The following is a 24036-nucleotide window of genomic DNA, read 5'->3' as shown; positions in this document are numbered from 1 at the left end:
GACACTGATTGGCCGAGGGCTTCTTGAGTTATGGCCCATCTTCTGAAAAGTTAACGCACACCGCATGACGCACACCGCACAAATGGCCATAGCATTAGCTCTTTGAGCCTTTGGCTCAGAAGAGCTAAAAATGCCATTAATTTTTTCTCTAAATTCATAATTATACCCCTTGGAAAAGGGCGTGGCCCTTCATTTGAACAAACTTGAATTCCCTTTACCCAAGGATACTTTGTAGCAAGTTTGGTTGAAATTGGCCCAGTGGTTCTTGAGAAGAAGATGAAAATGTGAAAAGTTTACGACGACGACAACAACGACAACAACGATGACAGACAACGGACAAATTTTGATCAGAAAAGCTCACTTGAGCCTTCGGCTCAGGTGAGCTAAAAAAACAAAAACAAAAAGCAAAAAAAAAAAACCCCACACCAAGCCAAAATTTCAAATTCATGTAACATATTATATTAATCTATCAATTTTATAATTTTCTTGACAATTTATAGGACCACTTTGATAAAAGGATTTTAAGGCCTTGATACCAAGAGCCTGACCTTTCCATTTTATGCTTGGAATGATTTGGGAAATTTAACATAAACAGAAGTACACAAAGGGACTCAATATTAAGGTATGTTATTAGAATACCCTTTACAGTTGTCAAGGATTATCCTTATTTTATTTAGCAGTTAACTTGAACATTTTGGAAAAAAACTGTAATCTTTGGATCTGAGAATTTCATGCGAAGAATATGGCTTTAATTAATTTGATCTCCTTTGGACCTTTCAAATTCCTGTCATTCAGAGCAAAATTTTCAGTACTTCGCAAACTGCACTGACTAGCTCCTAGCACTTTTGGGGCAGAGGAAATAATCATCTTTTATTGTGTATAAAAAATTTTCTTGATAAACAAGCGTATGCCCTTGCACTATCCTCATTTCCTACATTCAGCTAACAATTCTATTTTGATACAAATCACGTGACAAACAGCTGATACGTGCGATATAACTAATAACTACAGTCCAGTCCTATCCAATATTGATAGCTATATTACATTTTATACATGTATTCAGTTGTTTTGTTACAATTTTTAAATAAGTAATACATATTAAAGCGGTGCAAATGTCACATTTTCCATATCGGTCCTTAACATAGCTGAGGAGTCGACAAACATCTTACTATCACACAAGGTCACTTGGTCTCTAACTAGTAGCACAAAAAAATATTTGTAAAATGAAGAAACAAATTATACCTTTTCTGTTTTTTTCTCACTATGTGTACCAATGAGCAGAACAGGGGCATTATCATTGCTGTACTGGTGAATTGATTTCATCCAGAATTCAAGATAATCTGTGAATGAAATGAAGACAAACAATTTGCTTATCACCATTCCTGACTTAAATTAAACTATGTAGGGCACTGTTTAAATGATTTCAGTAATATATATCAAAGTTTACTTTAAGTCAAACATTCAGAAAATTTGTGAAGAAAAGGAAGACTTCAATCAACAAAACTGCAAAATAATTATCTCTGACATTGGAACCAAGGAGAGGCTATGGAGGGGGGGCTTACCCCCCCCCCCCCCCCCCCCGACCCCTTTTTCCCAAACATACACTTTTATGACAAAGATAAACAATATAAAGGCATTTAAAAGTGGGGTTTATCTTCTTTGTTGGTTGAACCCCCCCCCCCCCCTCCACACACAATTAAATAGCCCCTTCAACACCGGTATGCTTCCGATGCCAATGTTTGAATTAAGCTTAAGAGTATTTGAAGTTTTATTTAAACAAAATTTTTAATGGTAACTGTTTGAAAAAAAACAATGGTTCCAAACATATAGACAAACATACATGGAGATAGATACATTTTCCTCACACAAGCCCATCCAATTATCTTTAACCATTATACATATAAATTCACCCAATAAAGAGGCGACTACATATTACACTGCAGTTTCATAAAAAATATGAATTTCAAAGAGTACTTTACTATCTTGATTTAAATCTGTATATGAAATAAGTAGAGTTTTTAAAAATCACATACTGCATTGCATATGCTATAGAAACTATGCAATCAAACCCAACATTAGGTAATGGTAACAAACCTCTGTGTGTCCATCTTTCATAAATGGAGCCTTCCTGACAGCAGACCTCTTCCCCGACTTGATCATCAAACTTCTTCTCCATATTCAGCACTAGAATGAAGAACGCCCGCGGACTCAGAAAAATCTGGTGTGAGGCATAATATGAACACTGTCCTGCAAAGTCAGTCATTGTAATTTTCTTATCCGGGTATTCTGGAATGTTTTTTGCATCAATCTGCAAATTTCCTGAAATTCCTGGATTATTTGGGCCAAGAATATCTTTGTTTTCCTTTGTAGCTTCTGCTAAATTTGAAGTTGATATGGCACCTTGTGGTGGAGAGAATGAGGTAGTTTTAATGTTGGTATCATCTCGTGATATCTGTCCACTGTTCGATGCATGAATCACATGACCCTCATCATCATCAGTTTCCATCTTTTCCTGCATTTTCCCATCATCAGCTGCATTTTCTGAATGAGATTCAGGTACACTCTGGTGCAGATCTTTTTTATCAAATTTAAGTTTAAAGCGTTGCTGACTTGAAGAATTTGCTGTAAATAAAAATGAATACATTTTAAAGGCCTTCTCACTTTGTTGTCCCTGCAAATAGACCTCTAGTCTACATTAAATAAATATGCAACTAAAAATATAATGTAGATCTTATGTATTATGAGCACTGAACTCAAATAATGATATTCACAGATATCATATGAGTATGATCCATGTTTATTCAAGAAATAAGATATCATTTTTAGAGTTTCATTGGCTTATGATATGAAGTCGGTCATGTGATCAAATTTTCGGGCATTATACATGTAGTAGATTTGATCACGTACCGACTTCATGTCATAACCCAATGAAACTCTAAACAAGAGGCCTTCAAGGCCGTATAAGTCACCTGAGTATCAATAACAACTTTCCAACAATTTTATTTGGTTCTTATTTTAAACCAGAGGCCATGAAATTCACAATTTTGAAAGAGGCAACATTGCTTATCATAATTATACACATAACATGCATACTCTAATTACTTAATATCCAGAGGTAGATCAGTAATGGAGAGAAAATCCATTTTCACTTTATAACCAGTTGTGCACCCCACCCCACAGGAACCACTGACACCGGGGCCTCATATTTCAAAATTTTAGAAATTTTATCATAAATTTTATTTCATCATAAATGGCTGATAAATACCAAAGAGCAGATTTGAAAGCATTAATTTATTTTCAGACTATGTAACCCCCCCCCCCCCCATCGATACCCCTGACTTAGGGGGCATAAAATTAACCATTTTTCTAGATGCACCTTTCTTCATCATAGATATATATACATGTACTTACGGTATATTATTGGCATAACACCCAAGAGCAAAGGAAAAGTCTTTCAAAGAATTAGTGTATTTTAACTATTTAACCAAATGAGTCCCCCCCCCCACCCATTTACACCAAATGACAAAACCCCTGACACAGAGGCCATAAAATTCACAATTTGGTTGAGGCATTCTTGTTCAATATAACTATATACTTACTTAGTTTATCTAATATCCAGGAGCAGAGAAGATCATTGAAGAATTATTGTATTTCCATTAATAATCAATAAAGCCCTACCCTAACAACAGAATCCCTGACCCTGGAGCCATCAAATTCACAATTTTGGAAGAGGCAATTTTGCTCATCATAGCTTTGTACTTAGTTAGTTTATTTAACACCCAGAAGCAGAGAAGGAGATTTTCAAATAATTAATGTATTTTCTCTATACAGCAAAATTCGTTTAGTACAAACACAGATATTGCGAATTCAAGGAATTCACGGATAAGTTATCTTGGATCCCCAGCTATATAAATTTAACAAATTCCTTAATCAAATATATAATAGGTAGAGCTAAGTAATTTTATAGGTCCCAGTAACTTCGCTATAACCAAATTTTACTATATAATCAATAGAGCCCTGCCCTCACACCAATACTCCCAACCATGGGGCCATCAAATTCACAATTTTGGAAGAGGCACTCTTGCCCATCATAACTATGTACTTAGTTAGTTTATTTAATACCCAGGAGCATAGAGGAAAATTTTCAAAGAATTAATAACAGGGTATTATTTCAACTCGGAATAATTATTTCATTCGGAATTTAAAGAATTAAAAAAGATAAGCTACTAAGTCTCCTTACATGCATTTGTAGCTCAGTAGAAAAAAATGTTGCCTTAGATCTCTGCATATTTTGTGAGTGTTTGGGTAAAGATTTTGTTTAATAACTCATTAAATAAGTTATTCTATTTTCTGTTAATTATTTCTTCTTATCTATTTGTTTGTTATTTGTTTGTTTATTTATTGTTGTGTTTGTTTGTTTGTTTCTTTATTGGTGTAAACAAGGTTGCATGTACTGGCAGGGGTAAGATGAATTTTTTACTGGGTTAGTTGGCGCATGCCCAAAGGGGTTAGTCGCCGCCGTGTGTCGACTAACCCCTTTGGGCATGCGCCATTTGCGTTAGTTAAAACTCCTGTAGTAAATCCATATCCAATATGTGTATTCGGTCTGCATTGTTAATCAGTCCACGCAATGTACGTAATAAACGGTAATTAACACCGTAGAAGTGTTATTTACTGTCACGATGCGCTTAAATCCTAAGTATTTCATTCCAAGTATCCATGAATGAAGGCTAGACCCGGGTCCCTACACCATGTGCACATGCCGATCTCCCGAAGAAAATAAATCACGGAGCAAGAGAACGAAAGTACATACCAATGCATATTCATCACGATAACTGAAGACATATAGTCGTAATAACGATTAAATCCAACAAATAGCCAGTGAAACGCTGCGATGTCAACACTGCCAATGCACTGCAAACAACTCCTGTTCGACGTCATATTTCGAAGTACGACGTCACAGGTACCCTGTTTTCCCGAACTTTCTCTCTGCATCAAAATGGCGTATAGGCATTGTACGTAATATAAGGTATTCTGTCACTAAGGTACATAATTTAAACATTATTTTTTTACTGAACGTTTTCCTTTACTTGGACAACCAAATATCACAAGAGGAAATGAAAGTGAAGTGTTTAGTACAAAAAACAGGCTTTAAAAATTGCAAGATCCAGGATCCGCGCACTTGTTTCACCTCCGCTAAGAGGTGCAGTTTTAGTGTGCACATCTATTGTGACGTATGCCTATCACTCGGGGACAGAATATTAAAAATGAAATGCAGTATATGTCTATAGATGTACAAGAACATAATAAAAGCTAATAATTAAGGTGTTGAAAGTATTTCTTGTATCTTTATTTTGATTTAGATCCAATTTATTCATCATTCATAATTATAATGTTTTGATAAAAGGAGGGGATGAGACAATATTCTTTTTTTTTCTCATAAATACTGCGTGGCATTTAACCCCTACCTCCGTATTGACAGAAATATTTTTTTTTTTTATCAATTTTGTATTATTTAATTTTTAATTTTTGCCGACTTTGAAATAAATCATGTGGTGTGTGTGTGTGTGTGGGGGGGGGGGGGGGGGGGGGGGGGGGGGGGCATATCAACGCTTACGAAAAGAAAAAATACACGTTTACTACAACCAGATAACTGCAGTACTGTAGGTCTCCGAATCACAAATTCCCCAAAAGATTCCGTGTCTGTGGTCATTTAAACAACAAAATGTTTTCCAAGCTGTTCGGGGGCGAATGCTGCAGATGATGCAGAAAAAATAGCGGTTATGTAAATTTTGTAAATAACAACCAATTTGAAAGGAAGACATTTTATTGTTTATATTTATATCTGTTAAAATAATAATTTAAATTAGGATTGTTATGATTAATTATATATTAACGATGCGAACGTCTTTGTATGTTTCATTGATGGAACAGCCACTGATCAAGAAATCTGTACAGGTTACATGCCTAGTGTAGTTCATGCTCTGATTAACATAATGGGTTTTCTTTAGAAGTATAGGAGGAACTATTCAGTGGATGTAAATATATTCTAATGATACTTTTTATTCCAAAAAATAAATACCCCCCAAAAAAGAAGTTCATCTTTTATAATTGGACAGTCCTCCTTCCTGAAAAGAAAGTGTGACGTGTAATGCTTTGAATTATTAAGATAATTTAGGCCATTTTATTTTTTTCTTTGAAGACAAGCAAGTAGTATCCGAGGGGGGGGGGCAGGGGGGGGGCCTGCCCCCCCCCCCCACTTTTTTCCCCCAACAATACCTTTACTATAGAAAATGTCTATTGAAAAGGTGGTTGGCCCCCTACTTGTTACCGCAGTATATACATAGCAAGGAAATATAGGAAAAAGTTGGCCACTACACCCCCCCCCCCCCCACGAAATAGTATTTTCGTGTCTGGGTAATTTTCCTTCTTATTTTTTTTTTTTTTTTTTTTGCTTGTCAACTTTTTTTTAGGTAAGTAAAAAAATTTTTCTCAGGTTGGCCCCCCACTTTCAAAAACGATGCTACGTGCCTGGAGGAAGAATATCAATTTATACCGGCCGGAACGCAAAAGAAACGGAACAAAAAGTAAACTACAGATATTTGAACCTTTAACTATGATAATGCATTTCTTAAACTGATGAAAACAATAAGGTTAAACTTGATTTAAAAACATAAGAGATTTAATAACAATGTTAAAATAATGATAATCTTTCAATTTTAGAAAGTAGCACATTACTGTACCCCCCCCCCCTTCTCAGCCATTCAATTATATAGCTTGCATGTGCAAGACTGCATGCCATACACAGCAATTTCAGCTTGATTTCCACGATTTGACTGCAATATGATCATCAATCTCGAAATCTGAGCGAAAGAAATATTCCTTCGCCTTTTTATTAGGTTTTCCAGCTAGAGCAATGGAACTTGTGTCGTTTTCAGGAAGCCTTGGCACGACTTCCGGAAACGAAATAGGAGAATTTACTATTGTGTTGCAGAATACTATTGTTGCATTTCTTTTTATAAACATAAACAAATCCTTTTTACCCAATATTTTTGTCATATTTTAATTTTTGGGCATGTGAATTTACGTATGTATAACTTATAGTAGTGGAGGGTGCTCAACTACTTATATTCCATTATTGTAATCAAGGGAAAACGTCTCTTATTTATAAAAGACTGTCACCTTGCGGGGGGCCTAGCTCCCGTACCATCACCGGGACCGTTACAAGTTTAAGTGCTTACTAGTTGAATATATCCATAAAAGAAATGCAAAGACCGTCCCCGAACAAATATTAGCATTTAAAAAAGTACTGTAGTTGATCTTAGTCACATGATGATGCCTAGGATGAGAATTTATACATCGAGTGAGCGACAAAAAAATCGGCGGCGTCAATCGACGGTTTTTACAATGCATGGATCTGTAACTCTCTGCTCTATCTCTCGATCCGAAATCTTCTCAAGCAGAGAGCTACAGATCTGCAACTACACTGCATAATATGAAACATGTTGTTAACAGTTATTGTGGTTGCATTTGCAATTATAGCATATTCAAAACTGTATTTTTTTAGTAGTTAAACAACTTTTCAATTTACATCTCGTAATATGATTCATTAATTTTATTAATATGATAATACCAATTATTACAACCCGGAAAATCATAACGATTTGTCAATTGTGTTCATATCTTATGTACCCCCAGGATGGGTTGCCGAAAAAATAAGGCGTATTTGACCAGAAAATCACACATAGAATGGATCACCCGGAGATCACATTCAGAAAGATTACGGGAAGCGACTACTCATATGGACGCAAAAAGTCAAGTAGAATTGAATTGTTACAAGTTTTATTATATGCATGCTGACTACAGATCCATTGACTTCCTAAAGAGAAATGGCTTGGAAGTGATTTTGTATGGTGTCTTCACCTGTTGTCAGCCAAACCAGTCATTCTTGATAAGACAATATTTTGTACACACGATTCCTGAAGATTCATCTGGAGCGGTACTGGGGTTTAATCATTCCTAAATTCAGGAAATGTGTACGAGTATATCTTTAGAATAAACTTTATTATCGCCACAAAAATACATATTACCAATGGTGTTTTTTTTTCTTTCTTCAAAACCAAAATCTAACATCTTGGCGAGTTGTTCGTCTAAAAGAGATACATAAAAATATCTATCACCTAGGTATCTAGCTGCAGAACTGTAGCTTGCTGATAAAAAAACCCACAAAATTAAAATAGTCTACCATAGCTGCAGATCTATAGCGTTATGGTTTTCTAGATTTGTATTTGACCATGGCATAACGCTATATACAGATCCTGTAATGCAAAAAATGTGCAATTTACGGCGCAAGATTTTTTTCCGCACTGTTTGGAAGAATTTCTCATCTTTCCAACTTTGATAAATCACCAATCTTTCACCCCATTCCAGACACATTCTTAAACCAATTTGTATATTTTTATTTTATCCTCCTCTCAACACTTTATAGTCGCCTCTACTGACTTGATTTGAATTCTCTGGGGGATTGCAAAAATTCTAATTCAAGCGAGTTTATTGCTTGTAGAAACCACCATAAAAGGGTTGGGATGTATATAAAATTTACAGATTTTTTGAAAAATGTGTCCAGCATTATGTAGGGAAGGTTAGATAATTAACAATGTTGAAAATTTGAGAAATTCACCCAAACAGTGCGCAAAAAAATATTGCGCCATAAATTGCACATTTTTTTGCAGTAACGGATCTGTAGCGTTATGGTCAAAGACAAATACATAAAGCCATAACGCTACAGATCTGCAGCTAAGTCGACCAGAGAGTTACAGTACCACCCATAGAAAAAAATACACGAATGCATATTAATTGCGCACAAAAATTTGCGCTCGGTTCTGGACACCCTCTCCCCTTAATTCCTAAAAGTTCGATTTTATAATCTTTCTTAGACATCAATTAACTATAAACTAGCTTGAAGTAGATATCTGCACGAGGATCATTGGACCGAACTATTTTTGCCACCCCAAAAAGACAGTACAATTAACGCTACAGGCGAAATTTTTGGTCTCAATTTCAGGCGGACAAGTAGGAGGGCTACAACTCGGTTATAAGGAATCTAGTAAGGGCTCCTTTCTCTCTCTCTCTCTCTCTCTCTCTCTCTCTCTCTCTCTCTCTCACTCTCTCTTTTGTTCGCTGTAGCAAGGCTGATACAAAAGTTCTATATAAAAATTAATAGCTAAAAAGTATAGCACATGTATTTAATTTTAACTCAGAAATCAATCATAATGATCACTGCTCAAATACTGGTTTTAGCATGTCAAAACTCAATGTACAAAAACCAAGTGACAACCATGTATTTACCTTGATTATTACCGGTAAAAGTATTCTATCTGGAAAATATTTTCACAAAAAATTGCTTTGTTTTGTCGGTACAGACGGTACTGTTTTGATATACCGGTATAATACATTTTTCCTGCAATTGTTTAGATTTTTCAGAGGTGCACAAGTAACAGCTTTTCAAAAAGCTTGCCTGACTTAATCAATCAATATCTGTAAGAGAAGTGATAAACCTTTTGAGCAATACTATTTGTAAATGAAAAATGTCTATTTATTTGAGAACCTTGTAAAAATATTTAATTATTTAACTTGTAAAAGAACGATGCCTTTGCTGCATTCTGAAGAGCTGTTAACAAAATGGTTAATGTATGTGGGTTTTCTGCTAATCGCAACTCCTCGCTCCCTTTCCGTGCCTTATCTAGGGAAGAAGACCACAAATGTATTGTTAATTTATACGACATGACATTTCCCCTTTTTTCACAAACTTTGAAATAAAAGCATGGATGATGTATTTAGACCTATGTTCTGTGGGATATGTAGTTAACTTTATTCAATTAATGTAATGATATTATCTAAAATATACTATAGAAGGGACTTCTAACTCCGTTTTTACTATGAACAGGAAATGTACAAATTTTTAACATCCGATGATGTCGATACATTCGAGTTTGTTTTTCGACCTATGACGAAAAGACCCGAGATGATGCGATTGACTTTCCTGCAAGTAGATCGATCTACCCCTGGATCCATTGGCGTCGGAAGGAAATTGAATGCGGGGGGGGGGGGGGGCTAAGTGTAAGAAAAAAAAATTTTGTACCTCCAAAAAATCCTGACAAGCAAAAAAAAAAAAAAAAAAAATTGGGGGGGGGGGGGGGGGGGGGGGGGGGGGGGCATGGTTCGAAGTCTAGTACCAACAAATTTTCTTCCAAACACCAACACTTTTACCAATTTTAACCTATACTAAGACGTATCTACGGAAAGTGGGAGGGGCTAAACTTACGAAGATATGTTCAATGTCTATACTAAGTATATATTGGGAAAAAAAGTGGGGGGGGGGGTGTTAGCCCCCCCCCCCCCCCTAGCCCCCCCGGTTCCGAAGCCTATGGGATCTAAATTTAAAGCTACACCATTTCCGAAATCTATTGCCAAATCATTCATTTTGAACATTTTAGAGAATGGATATAACTAAATACATATATGTTGTAGGAAAGCATTTTCTCCAATGAAGTAAACAGTTACTGTAGTAGTTTGTGATAATTGATCTTTTTTTTTTCTGTAAAGTGGGTACTATAATTTTTTTGAGAACGAAATAGGTAAAACCAACATTTAGGCCTTAGTGGAAAAGAATTCCAAGATTTCACACAGGTTATTTCTTTCGTCAAATCGTCTGGAATCTGGTACAACTGCGTTGATTGTTTGTGGTGATTGGACTAGTCCATTAAGATATGGAATAAACCAACAGAGGGGAAACAAATTAAAGAAATCATTTCTTTTGTTTTGCATGTCCTTATTCTGATACATACGATTCATATGCTGTTTTAAGGAATAAGATAAAATTTGTATATAGAATTTCTTAATCATAAGAAGATGGAGGTTACAATAACAAACTTTATTTAATTCCATTGAAGTTAGCATCCCAATTCATACAATAGAACAATCCAAGAAAAGGCGCTAAGATCGCTTACTCGTGACATTTGGCGCGAAAAGGGCGATTCACCCCTTTTGTTGAATATAAATGGACTGATCCAGTAGTATAGAAATGCAGAAAAAAAGATACACGGACACGTTGAAACGGTAAATCACATGGAATGATCTGTTTCTTGCAAACAGAATAAACAAAGTAAATACTGCATTATTCTGCATCAGTAAAATCATTGTTTCCCTGAAAAAAAGTTTCTTTTAAAATGCAGGTAAAAGATTTCTAATGTAAATCAGCTTGCACAAAATCTAGCTCTCTGGGTATGATCTATTAGTTTCGGATCAAGCAATTATCAATCCTTATACAGCCTGACGTCGTGACGTCAGGCAATGAATTCTTTTTCTTTAATGTCTCAACATTATTTAAAAATCGTGTTCCAAACGATCCATAAATATTACAAGACCATGATTCACGTGATCCGGAAATGGAGAAAATGATTCATATATATAACTGGGGAAGCTATTGGCCTTGATGAAATACGCCTGTAAATATACTATAGTAATATTATTGTTCCTGTTTGGTTACTTTGAAAACAAAAAGACTTTTGGATGGTTGCTTATTTTTTTCTTTCAATACATATATTGCATAAAATATAAATCTAACAACTATGCAAAATATCAATGAAAACAAACCCGACGTGACCCGGAATTGGCGACATCAATGTTTAGTAAGTATTCATGTAGGTTTGTTCACATTTTCTACAATAATCTGCCTACTTATGACTATTTGTAGTCTCAGCAATATTGTTAAATTTTATCTCCAATTAACGGCCTCAAGTTTTTGTCAGTTTCAAAAATCGGGCTATTTTGATACATGTAACCCACAGAGCTTCTACTTGACACTTGTTCTGGATTTATAAAGAATATTAAAATCTTTCATGGGAAAAATAGACAATAGATCTGATGGTACGCCTGTAGCACAGCTTTGTATACAAGTTGTTAATTCGCATGTATCTATTTACTGCAAGTTCTTCCTACTTTTTTAAATACTTGTGCTACAGAATCAATGTTTAGATTGTATGTAAAAGTACAATATGTATAAGAGAGGAATTTGGATCCGCAATGAATAATTAAAAACGATATGCCGATTTAAAACGCGATTTGCCAATGAATGGCATATTCTATTTCGAATAGGGCGAAATATCCTACGGGCAAGTTGCCCAAGGGGCGAACTCGCACATGCTTAGCCTGTCGTTTGCCCATGGGATCCGGTTTAACTTCGCTAATATTTTCTGCGCAGCTGCATGGACCTCAGGGTCCACGCAACTATCAAGTAAAATATACATATTATGAATATCATATCAAGTCAAAAGCTAATATAATTAAAGTTTTCTCAATTCATTTCTCTCTATTCTAATTGTCCTCGATTTTTGGTCAACTGTTTTAAGCTGATTGGTTGATGGGCAGAGTAAATCAAAGAAAATGAAATACTCTCTATAGATTTTCATTTGTGTACTACATTAGTATTTGTTCCGAAACGAATTTTTGAAGCTGTCATCTTTGACTTACAGTATTCAATTCGCTGCTGCAATAACACGTTATCATTGAAATAGTTTAAATTAAATCCTACAAATTATTAGATTAATATATTCCTGGGTTTTCCCCAAACATGATGGAATATCTCTCAGCAAGGACAGCTTCTCTCTCTCATCGAGGGAAATACGTGTGTCTGCTATAATTTTCAATATAATTATGCTCATAAGAGTTTTTATTTCAAGAAAGTCATACTTACTCTGGCACATACTGTAGACTTCTTCATTGATTTTAAATTTTGATTATATTTCACTCCTCAGAGACAGGGGGGGGGGGGTGTATTCAACTTACCTGATTAAAAAAAACTTAAAAGTAAATAATTGAAACTTGGAGGGGCATTGAACTTCGTTTAGTACTTGATTTTTCCGTATAAATACTATATTACCTTTATTCTTTATTTGTCTGTGGTACACCAAAACGGGGGGGGGGGGGGGGGGGGGGGCAACCGGTCTATAAATGATAATTTTCAATAGAAAAAAGTTTTTACGAAACCCCCTGATGCTAAGTGTCTGTCCGTAGCATCTAACTACAGCAAAGCATGCACAGCTTTATAAGTTATATAATTTCTAGTTCTCGACTTCGTTTGCAAAAGATTCGTCAGTAAGAAAGACAGTATGTTGAACTAGTATTGTGCCGTTTTGTATACTATTTCAAGATTTTATTTAGTTCAGAAATTGAAAAAGAACGTAAATTTCTCATATGGCGCTGCATTACTTCAAATCATTAAGTATTTATGTACATTATATATCGAAACTGATCTGTTGATGCCTGTCCGGTTGTAGCTGCAGATCTGTAGCTCTCCGAAAAAAATATCTCTGGTCTATCAATATATTTTTTTTTCGGAGAGCTACAGATCTGCAGCTAGTCCGGTTGCTGAAATCATTTGTTGTCGTTACATGTACGCACAGCGTTTTTAAACAAATGAATGTCCCCATATTTGTTAACAGTACTTGATACAGGCCTGCATGAAGCAATTCCATTGGGAGAGGGTGCCATTTTTTCAGGAGTTGCGGGGACTTTCTATACTACTAAAAATTTCTTTACAAAACATCACCGTCTAGTTTCTTTGTTTTTCTATAATACTAAGTATACTAAATATCCAAACTGAGTGTACATTCAACAAAAGGAAGATTGATTGTATACTGTTTAACGTCCCTATCCAGGATATTTCACTGATATGGAGACGTCACCATTGTCGGTGAAGGGCTGCAAATTTGGGCCTATGCTCGGCACTCAGAGTCATTAAGCAGGGAGGGATCTTTATCGTGCCACACCTGCTGTGACACGGGGCCTCGGTTTATACGGTAAGATATCACCAAAATTAATGGAGACATGGCCCCTCGTTTGCATTTTATTTTCAAAATCTGCATAGCATTCCGACATATTTTTATTTCATTTCCGACATTTTTTTTTTTATACTATTTCCAGAATTTACCTGTACATGTGCGGCAATTCAATGTTTTCCAAGAAATTGAAAATGGAATTTTAAAAGTATATTTATTGCAAAATATTGATAAAAAATATAAAAATCCATCTGCACATACACATAAACATGTAGTAAAAAGCCTAAGTAAAAGAGTCAATGAGCATACTCTTTCGCCATTTTTATTAATGTGCATGCACTAAATTAAAATTCGGGGAAATTTTATTTACAGTTGCTTCATTGGTAGATTTTAAAAACTCAGAAATTGGATTTCAGTGATTTATTTATGATTATTTCCTTTATTTTTTTTCATATGTAAATTCTTCAATTCTGCTTTTATAAGTTCTATCAAAAAAAAAAAAAAATGGGCGAAAGTTTACAACACTAACAATAATGTACATGTACAGAGAGAGATCCATTTATTTGGATGTCAGTGATTTATTCGCAGTTCGTGATTTCTTCCTTAAAAGTTTTCATAGATTGGGCCTTCAATCCTGTTTCACTGCCGAAAAGTGCAGCGTTCTACCTGAAAATGTCCGACATTTTAAACGCTGTCTTGATCCATTAAATTTTTCTTTTAGTAAGCGTCGATATGCCCCCCCCCCCCCACACACACACCACATGATTTATTTCAAAGTCGGCAAAAAATAAAATTAAACTAGGGCTAATTGTAACGGGAACCATTACAGATGTTCCCCAAACGCTCCCCAACTCCCTTTTGGTGTTATATTCCATTAAGCTTCATTAAATAAGACATACTTTATGTAATTAAGACTTAAACAACGTTTTCCCAGAAGGATACAAAATATATTTAAATTTTAGCATTTTTAATTTTACGCATTTCACGTGCACGCATGTGCATGATGACCATACCTTCTTGTAGGAGTCCATTATGTCTATCTATATTCTAAATACCATCCTGTTTGGTTGAAAACCAATGGAGTTATGACCATTTAACGTTTAAGCCAATCAGATTGCAGAACACGTGCATGCACGTAATTTAATGACAATTGCTATATATCATATTGTAAGACATCCTAAAGTATGCCTATCTTTTAAATTTCAAAGCATTTTGACAAAAAAACAGAGAACATATTGAGATTTTTGTTCCAGCCAATCAGGGTGAAGCACACGTGTAAACACGTGCTTGCATGTGCATGACGACCATACCCTCTTGTAGGAGTCTGTTATGTTTGTCTATGTTTTAAATCCCATCCTGTTTGGTTGAAAAACAAGGGAGTTATATTCATTTAAAGTTTAAGCCAATCAGATTGCAGCGCACGTGCATGCGCGTGTTTTCATGAAAATCTTTATATATCATATTGTAGGACACCCTAAAGTATGCCTATATTTCAAATTTCAAAGTATTTCGTCAAAAAACAAAAAAGATATTGAGGTTTTTGTTTCAGCCAATCAGAGCGCAGCGCATGTGCATGCACGTGAGTTCGTGCTAATTTGACCATGTCATATTATCTACACTATTAATATATCCTTATGTAATGAGTTTTAAAGAATTTCATCAAAAAATGTAAAAGTTATAGCTATGTAAAGTATATCAGTCATTTCACTCATTTCACGCGCACGCACGTGCATGCGTATGCGCGCAAAATGACCTTCGTTCCGCACACCTACACAACACACCTATTAACCCTAAAAAGGTTTTAGCTCAGTTGGATGAACAGTTTCTGAGAACACTCGCGGACAAAAAAAGTACCGGAGAACAAAGAAGAAAAAAAAGAATAATAACTAGATACGATCTCGTTGTGAACAACGAGTGGGTCTTCCGTCCAATTCTTGATGAGATGAGATAAGATTTTGATTGAGATTTTTTCATTCTAAAATAATGATTTTTCATAATCTGTTAAAAGACTTTGAACATTGAAGACTTGCAAAATCCGGTAGTAGCCCTTCACGGCCCCTAATTTTAGGAATTAGCCCTTCTTATTCATATCATCTTAAAGCTTTAAAGATTTTGATCACTTTTTGTTCAACAACTATTTAGAGATTCATTTTCGTTTTCGAGTTATTTGCTTAAGGAATATTTAGGGGCTAACCCTTCAACTCCCTAATGGGGACGCTTAACGAAAAATGAAAGGTTGCATATAGTTTAGAATATGATTTTGAACATCTTTTGTTCAATATTACTTATCAAAATATTTCTCACTTTCGAGATATAAAGCGTCAAAGATTTAGTATTCTGGCCCCTTGTGGCCCCTAATTATGTACCATACGACATAAAAATCATAACAAATAGTTGTAAATGGTTGAGATAAACATCTTTGATTCAGTAATGTATTACAAAATCTTAACTCATAAAGAGTTATCAATTGAAGACTTCTGGCCCCTCTTGGCCCTTACTTTGAACGCCCAGCCCCTTTTTTTAATTTCATCTAAAAGCTCCTTAGATTTTGAACACTTTTTGTTCAACAACTATTCAGAGATTGTTTTTCGTTTACGACTTATTTGCATCAGGAATATTTAGGGGCCAACCCTTTAACTCCTTAATGGGGACGCTTAGCGAAAAATGAAAGGTTGCATATTGTTTAGAACATGATTTTGAACATCTTTTGTTCAATATTACTTATCAAAATATTTCTCACTTTCGAGATATAAAGCGTCAAAGATTTAGTATTCTGGCCCCTTGTGGCCCCTAATTATGTACTATACGACATAAAAATCATAACATAAAGTTGTAAATGGTTGAAATAAACATCTTTGCTTCAGTAATGTATTACAAAATATTAACTCATAAAGAGTTATCCATTGAAGACTTCTGGCCCCTCTTGGCCCCTAATTTGAGAGCCCAGCCCCTTTTTCTTGATTTCATCTTAAAGTTCCTTAGATTTTGAACACTTTTTGTTCAACAACTATTCAGAGATTCTTTTTCGTTTTCAAGTTATTTGCAAAAGACATATTTAGGGGCCAACCCTTCAACTCCTTAATGGGGACGCTTAGCGAAAAATGAAAGGTTGCATATTGTTTAGAACATGATTTTGAACATCTTTTGTTCAATATTACTTGTCAAAATTTTTCTCACTTTCGAGATATAAAGCGTCAAAGATTTAGTATTCTGGCCCCTTGTGGCCCCTAATTATGTATCATACGACATGAAAATTATAATATATAGTTGTAGATTGTTGAGATAAACATTTTTGCTTCAGTAATATATAACAAAAAACTGATTGCTAGACAGTTATTGAATGAATATTTTTGGCCCCTTTTTGTCCTTAATGTGATGAGTCAGCACTTTTTTCCTGGTGTTATATTAAAGATCTTGTTATTCCCCACAAATGTTGTTCATATTGTCTTAACAAAATAATTATACTTCAAAAGATATGACACAAAATGTCTCGAAAATTCACCCGTGATTCGTGTCCTAGATTTTGACCCCTACCGAGCTTCCATTTTGGACCTTTCTGAAAAATTTTGAATCCAATGCGCAATTCAGCAATGTGTCGGCTATCATCGCTAAAAATTTCAGCTCTCTAGCTAATGTCGTTTTTGAGTTTACTCATGGACAAGGAGACCCTCTAAAAATCAGTAAAAGGGCGATAACTTCCGACCGGAAGTGATTTTTTCAAAATTGAGCCGGGGGCACAAACTACAGATAGAAACACATTATCTCTGAAAATTTGAACAAAATCGATCAAGCCATCTCCGAGAAATCTTCTGCACAAAAATTGTAAAGAAAAAGAAGAATAATAAAAGTGAAGAAGAAACAATAGAATAATAGAAGGGTCTTCCGTTGGAGACGGAAGACCCTAACTAGTGCTAATTGTAACGGGAACCGTTACAGATGTTCCCCAAACGCTCCCCAACTCCCTTCTCGTACCATATTCCCTGTAATTTTTATTAAAGAAGGTAAAATCTATGCATTTAAGACGTAAACAACGTTTTCCCAAAAGTATACCAAGTATTTCAAATTTAAGCAATGCAGGCGTGCGCATGTGATTGCATGAGCGTAATGACGATATCATCTTGTCTACACTATTTTACTCATTTGCACGTGCACGCACGTGCATGATGACCATACCTTCTTGTAGGAGTCCATTATGTCTGTCTATGTTCTTAATCCCATCCTGTTTGGCTGAAAAACAAGGGAGTTATAGCCATTTAAAGTTTAAGCCAATCAGATTGCAGCGCACGTGCATGCGCGTAGTTTCATGACAATTATTATATATCATATTGTAGGACATCATAAAGTATGCTTATGTTTTAAATTTCAAAGCATTTTGTAAAAAAACAGAAAAGATATTGAGATTTTTCTTTCAGCCAATCAGAGCAAAGCGCACGTGCATGCACGTGCATGCATGTGAATGGTGACCATACCATCCTGTTGGAGTCCTTTATGTCTATCTTTGTTGTAAATCCCATGCTGTTTGGTTGAAAACCAAGGGAGTTATACTCATTTAAAGTTTCAGCCAATCAGATTGCAGCGCACGCGCATGCGCGTGCTTTCATGAAAAATTTTATATATCATATTGTAGTACATCCTAATGCATGTCTATGTTATAAATTTCAAAGCATTTCATCATAAAACAAAAAAGATATTGAGATTTCTGTTTCAGCCAATCAGAGCAAAGCGCACGTGCATGCGCGTGAGTTCATGCAAATTTGACCATGTCATCTCATCTACACAACTTTTATATCTTTATATAATGAGTTTCAAAACATTTTATCAAAAAATATATAAGATACAACCATATTAAATATGTCAGTCATTTTACTCATTGCACGCGCCCGCACGTGCATGCGTATGCGCGCAAAATGACCTTCGTTCGGCACATCTACACAACATGCCTACTAACCCTAAAAAGGTTTTAACTTAGTTTGGTGAACAGTTTTTGAGAACACTTCCGGACAAAAAAGTACCGGAGAAGAAATAAGAAGAAAAAAGAATAATAATAATAATAATAACTAGATACGATCTCGTTGCGAGCAACGAGTGGGTCTTCCGTTCGATTCTTGATGAGATGAGATCAGATTCTGATTGATATTTTCATTCTAAAATAATGATTTTCCATGATCTGTAAAAAGACATTGAACAATAAAGACTTCTAAAATCGACTTTTGGCCCCTCACGGCCCCTAGAATTATGGAACAGCCCTTTTTTCTTCATACCATTTTATAGCTCTCAGGATTATGAACACTTTTTGTTCAACAACTATTCAGAGATTCTTTTTCGTTTTCGAGCTATTCGCAAACGAAATATTAAGGGACCCGCCCTTCAATTCCCTAATGGGGACGTTTAACGAAAAATTAAAGAATGCAGATTGTTTAGAACATGATTTTGAACATCTTTTGGTCAGTATTACTTGTCAAAATATTTCTCACTTTTGAGATATAAAGAGTCAAAGATTTAGCCTTCTGGCCCCTTGTGGCCCCGAATTACGTAATGTAGGACTTTAAAATCATAATATACAGTTGTATATTGTTGAAATAAGCATTTTTGCTTCGGTAATGTATAACAAATTATTGACTGTTAAAGAGTTATCGAAAAAAGACTTTTAGCCCCTTTTGGCCCCTAATTTGAGTGCCCAGCCCCTTTTCCTGGATTTTATTTTGAAGATCTTAGGATTTTGAACACTTTTTGTTCAACAATTATTCAGAGATTCTTTTTCGTTTCCGAGTTATTTGCAAAAGAAATATTTAGGGGCCAACCCTTAAACTCCTTAATGGGGACTTTAGCGAAAAATGAAAGGTTGCAGATTGTTTAGAATATGATTTTGAACATCTTTTGTTCAATATTACGTATCAAAATATTTTTCACTTTCGAGATAAAAAGCGTCAAAGATTTAGCATTCTGGCCCCTTGCGACCCCTAATTATGTACCATACGATATTAAAATCATAATACACAGTTGTAGATTTTTGAGATAAACATTTTTGCTTCAATAATGTATAACAAAATATTGACTTTAAAAGAAAAAAACCTTTTAGCCCCTTTTGGCCCTTAATGTGATGAGTCAGCACTTTTTTATGGTATCATATTAAAGATCTTTTTATTCTGCACAAATGTTGTTCAGTATGTTTTAACAAAATAATTGTTATTTAAAAGATATCATTAAAAATGTCTTAATTACTCATAATTTGTATCCTAAATTTTGACCCCTACCGAGCTTCCATACTAGGTACTTCTGGAAACTATTCAAACTCCCAGTAACATGGGGACATGTCCTTTATCATCACTGAAAATATCAGCGCTCTAGCTCAAGTCGTTTCTGAGATCGTAATGTGTAAATCTGTATTTGGACAGATGGAGAACATAAAACGATATGTTTCAAAATCTCTCAGAGGTAAATTAATTATCACAATTAAATTTTTCTAAAAATCGAGGGCTATATTTGTTTTGTGACAGATAGAAATCACCCAACAATGTGTTTTTAAATCGCTCAAATGTTAATTAAAGTGAGATTTAAACGATTTAAATTTTTCAAAAAATTTAAATTGCTTCCAAACGTAAAATCAAGCACTATATTTGTATTGTGAGAGATAAATAACATCATTCAACGTGTTTTGAAACCTCTCAAGAGTCAAAAAGAGTGAAATTTAAACGATTTAAATTTTTCAAAAAATTTAAATGGCTTCAAAATGTAAAATTAAGTACTATATTTGTATTGTGATAGATGGAGAACATCATACAATGTGTTTTGAAATCTCTCAAATGTTAAATGAAGTGAGATTTAAACGATTTAAATTTTTCAAAAAAATTAAATTGCTTTCAAATGTAAAATCAAGTACTATATATGTATTGTGACAGATAGAGAACATCATACAATGTGTTTTGAAACCTCTCAGAGGTCAAATTGAGTGAGATTTAAACGGTTTAACTTTTTCAAAAAATTTAAATTGCTTCCAAATGTAAAATTAAGTACTATATTTGTATTGTGAGATATAGGGAACATCATACAATGTGTTTTGAAACCTCTCAAGTGTCAAATAGAGTGAGATCTAAAAGATTTAAATTTTTCAAAAAATTAAATTGCTTCTGAATGTAAAATCAAGTACTAAATCTGTATTGCGACAGACAGAGAACATTATATAATGGGTTTTGAAACCTCTCAGAGGTCAAATTGAGTGAGATTTAAACAATTGAAATTTTTCAAAAAATTTAAATTGCTTCTAAATGTAAAATTAAGCACTATATTTGTATTGTGATAGATGGAGAACATCATACAATGTGTTTTGAAATCTTTCAAATGTTAAATGAAGTGAGATTTAAACGATTTAAATTTTTCAAAAAATTTTAATTGCTTTCAAATGTAAAATCAAGTACTATATATGTATTGTGACAGATAGAGAACATCATACAATGTGTTTTGAAACCTCTCAGAGGTCAAATTGAGTGAGATTTAAACGGTTTAACTTTTTCAAAAAATTTAAATTGCTTCCAAATGTAAAATTAAGTACTATATTTGTATTGTGAGATATAGGGAACATCATACAATGTGTTTTGAAACCTCTCAAGTGTCAAATAGAGTGAGATCTAAAAGATTTAAATTTTTCAAAAAATTGAAATGGCTTCCAAATGTAAAATCAAGTACTACATATGTATTGTGACAGATAGAGAACATCATACAATGTGTTTTGAAACCTCTCAGAGGTCAAATTGAGTGAGATTTAAACGGTTTAACTTTTTCAAAAAATTTAAATTGCTTCCAAATGTAAAATTAAGTACTATATTTGTATTGTGAGATATAGGGAACATCATACAATGTGTTTTGAAACCTCTCAAGTGTCAAATAGAGTGAGATCTAAAAGATTTAAATTTTTCAAAAAATTGAAATGGCTTCCAAATGTAAAATCAAGTACTACATATGTATTGTGACAGATAGAGAACATCATACAATGTGTTTTGAAACCTCTCAGAGGTCAAATTGAGTGAGATTTAAACGATTGAAATTTTTCAAAAAATTTAAATTGCTTCCAAATGTAAAATCAAGTACTATATTTGTATTGTGATAGATGGAGAACATCATACAATGTGTTTTGAAACCTCTCAGAGGTCAAATAGAGTGAGCTTTAAACGATTTAAATTTTTCAAAAAATTTAAATTGCTTTCAAATGTAAATTCAAGTACTACATATGTATTGTGACAGATAGAGAACATCATACAATGTGTTTTGAAACCTCTCAGAGGTCAAATAGAGTGAGCTTTAAACGGTTTAAAATTTTCAAAAAAATTAAATTGCTTCCAATTGTAAAATCAAGTACTATGTATGTATTGTGACAGATAGAGAACATCATACAATGTGTTTTGAAATCTCTCAGAGGTCAAATAGAGTGAGATTTGAACGATTTAAATTTTTCAAAAAATTCAAATTGCTTTTGAATGTAAAATCAAGTACCACATTTGTATAGTGACAGATAGAGAACATCATACAATATGTTTTGAAATCGCCCAAAGGTAAATTACAGTGAGATTTAAACGATTTAAATTTTTCAAAAAATTTAAATTGCTTCCAAATGTAAAATCAAGCGCTATAACAGATTTCAAAACACATTGTCTAATGTTGTCTATCTGTCAAAATACACATGTAATGCATTTTGTTACATTTGGAAGGAATTTAAATTTTTTGAAAAATTTAAATCGTTTAAATCTCACTCAATTTGACCTTTGTGAGATTTCAAAACACATTTTTTGTGATCTCCATCTATCAAAATACAGATTTCATATTCGAATTTTTATTTGGATGAAATTTAAATATTTTGAAAAATTTAAATCGTTTAAAACCTGCTTTATTCGACCTCTGATATATTTCAAAACACATTGTATGGTGTTCCTCATCTGTCAAAATACAGATTTCATCTTCAATTTTTTATTTGGATGAAATTTAAATTTTTTGAAAATTTTAAATCGTTTAAATCTCGGTTTATTCGCCCTCTGAGATATTTCAAAACACTTTGTATAATGATCTTCATCTGTCAAAATACAAATATAATATTTGATGTTACATTTGGAAGCAATTTAAATTTTTTGAAAAATTTAAATCGTTTAAATTTCCCTCTATTTGACCTTTGAGATATTTTAAAACACATTGTATGATGTTCTCCATATAACAGAGTACAGATATGGTACTCGTTTTTACATTTGGAAGCAATTTAAATTTTTTGAAAAATTTAAATCGTTTAAATTTTCCTCTATTTGACCTTTGAATGATTTCCAAACACATTATATGATATTTTCCATCTGTCAAAATACATATGTATCACTTGATTTTACATTTGGCAATAATTTAAATTTTTTGAAAAATTTAAAATGTTTAAATCACATTCTATTTGAGCTTTTAACGATTTTAAAACACATTGAATGATGTACTCCATATGTCAAAAAACAAATATAGTACTCATTTTAACATCTGGGAGCAATTTGAATTTTTTGAAAAATTTTAATCGTTTAAATATCACTCTATTAGACCTTTGAGAGATTTCAAAACACTTTGTATGATGTTCCACATCTGTCAAAATACAAATGTAGTACTTTATTTTACATTTGGGATCAATATAAATTTTTTGAAAAATTTTAATCGTCTAATTCTCACTCTGTTTGACCTTCGAAAGATTTCAAAACACGTAGTATGATGTTCTCTATCTGTCAAAATACGATTATCGTTCTTGATTTGACATATGAAAACAATTTAAATTTTTTTGAAAATTTAAAATCGTTTAAATTTCTTTTTATTTGAAGTTAGTGGGATTTTAAAAAACTCTGATATGTTGTTCTCGATCTTTTAAATACGGATGTAGTCCATGTTTAAACAATTAAGAGCCATTTAATTTTTATTTGAAAAATTTAAATCGATTTGATTTTACTCTATTTGACTTTTAAACGATCTCTAAACACATGGTCTTATGTTCTCCATCTTATAAAATACACAAAAGTCCTTTTTTACATCTGGAAGCAATTTAAGTTTTTTTTTAAAAAATTGAATCGATAAAATCTCACGCTTTTGACCTTATTCGAGATTGTGTAATATTTCTTGAAATCGAAGTATTTAGGCCAAAGATCGAAAAGTTCATTCAGCCGCACTGACCGCAAGCGTCCTTGATAATGAGTTT

At 33.7% G+C, this 24036-nt stretch overlaps 1 protein-coding gene across 1 annotated transcript; it reads right to left on the bottom strand.

The window, feature by feature from the left end:
• Positions 1–1236: 1236 nt before the first annotated feature.
• On the bottom strand, positions 1237–2622 carry LOC134276154 (probable serine/threonine-protein kinase roco6; the record flags this gene model as incomplete). The annotated part of the gene is made up of 2 exons (XM_062758423.1): positions 1237–1340; positions 2095–2622. Coding segments are annotated over 2 exons (632 nt in total), but the record flags the coding sequence as incomplete, so codon positions are not given.
• Between the last annotated feature and the right edge of the window lie 21414 nt (positions 2623–24036).

This window comes from Saccostrea cucullata, unplaced genomic scaffold (genome assembly GCF_032062105.1).
Source record: "Saccostrea cucullata isolate Sc308-1 unplaced genomic scaffold, CSIRO_AGI_Scuc_v1 ctg7000, whole genome shotgun sequence".
In the NCBI taxonomy this organism is placed as follows: domain Eukaryota; kingdom Metazoa; phylum Mollusca; class Bivalvia; order Ostreida; family Ostreidae; genus Saccostrea; species Saccostrea cuccullata.
The sequence above is the reverse complement of the archived record's forward strand: the minus strand, read 5'-3'. Positions and strand labels throughout refer to the sequence as shown.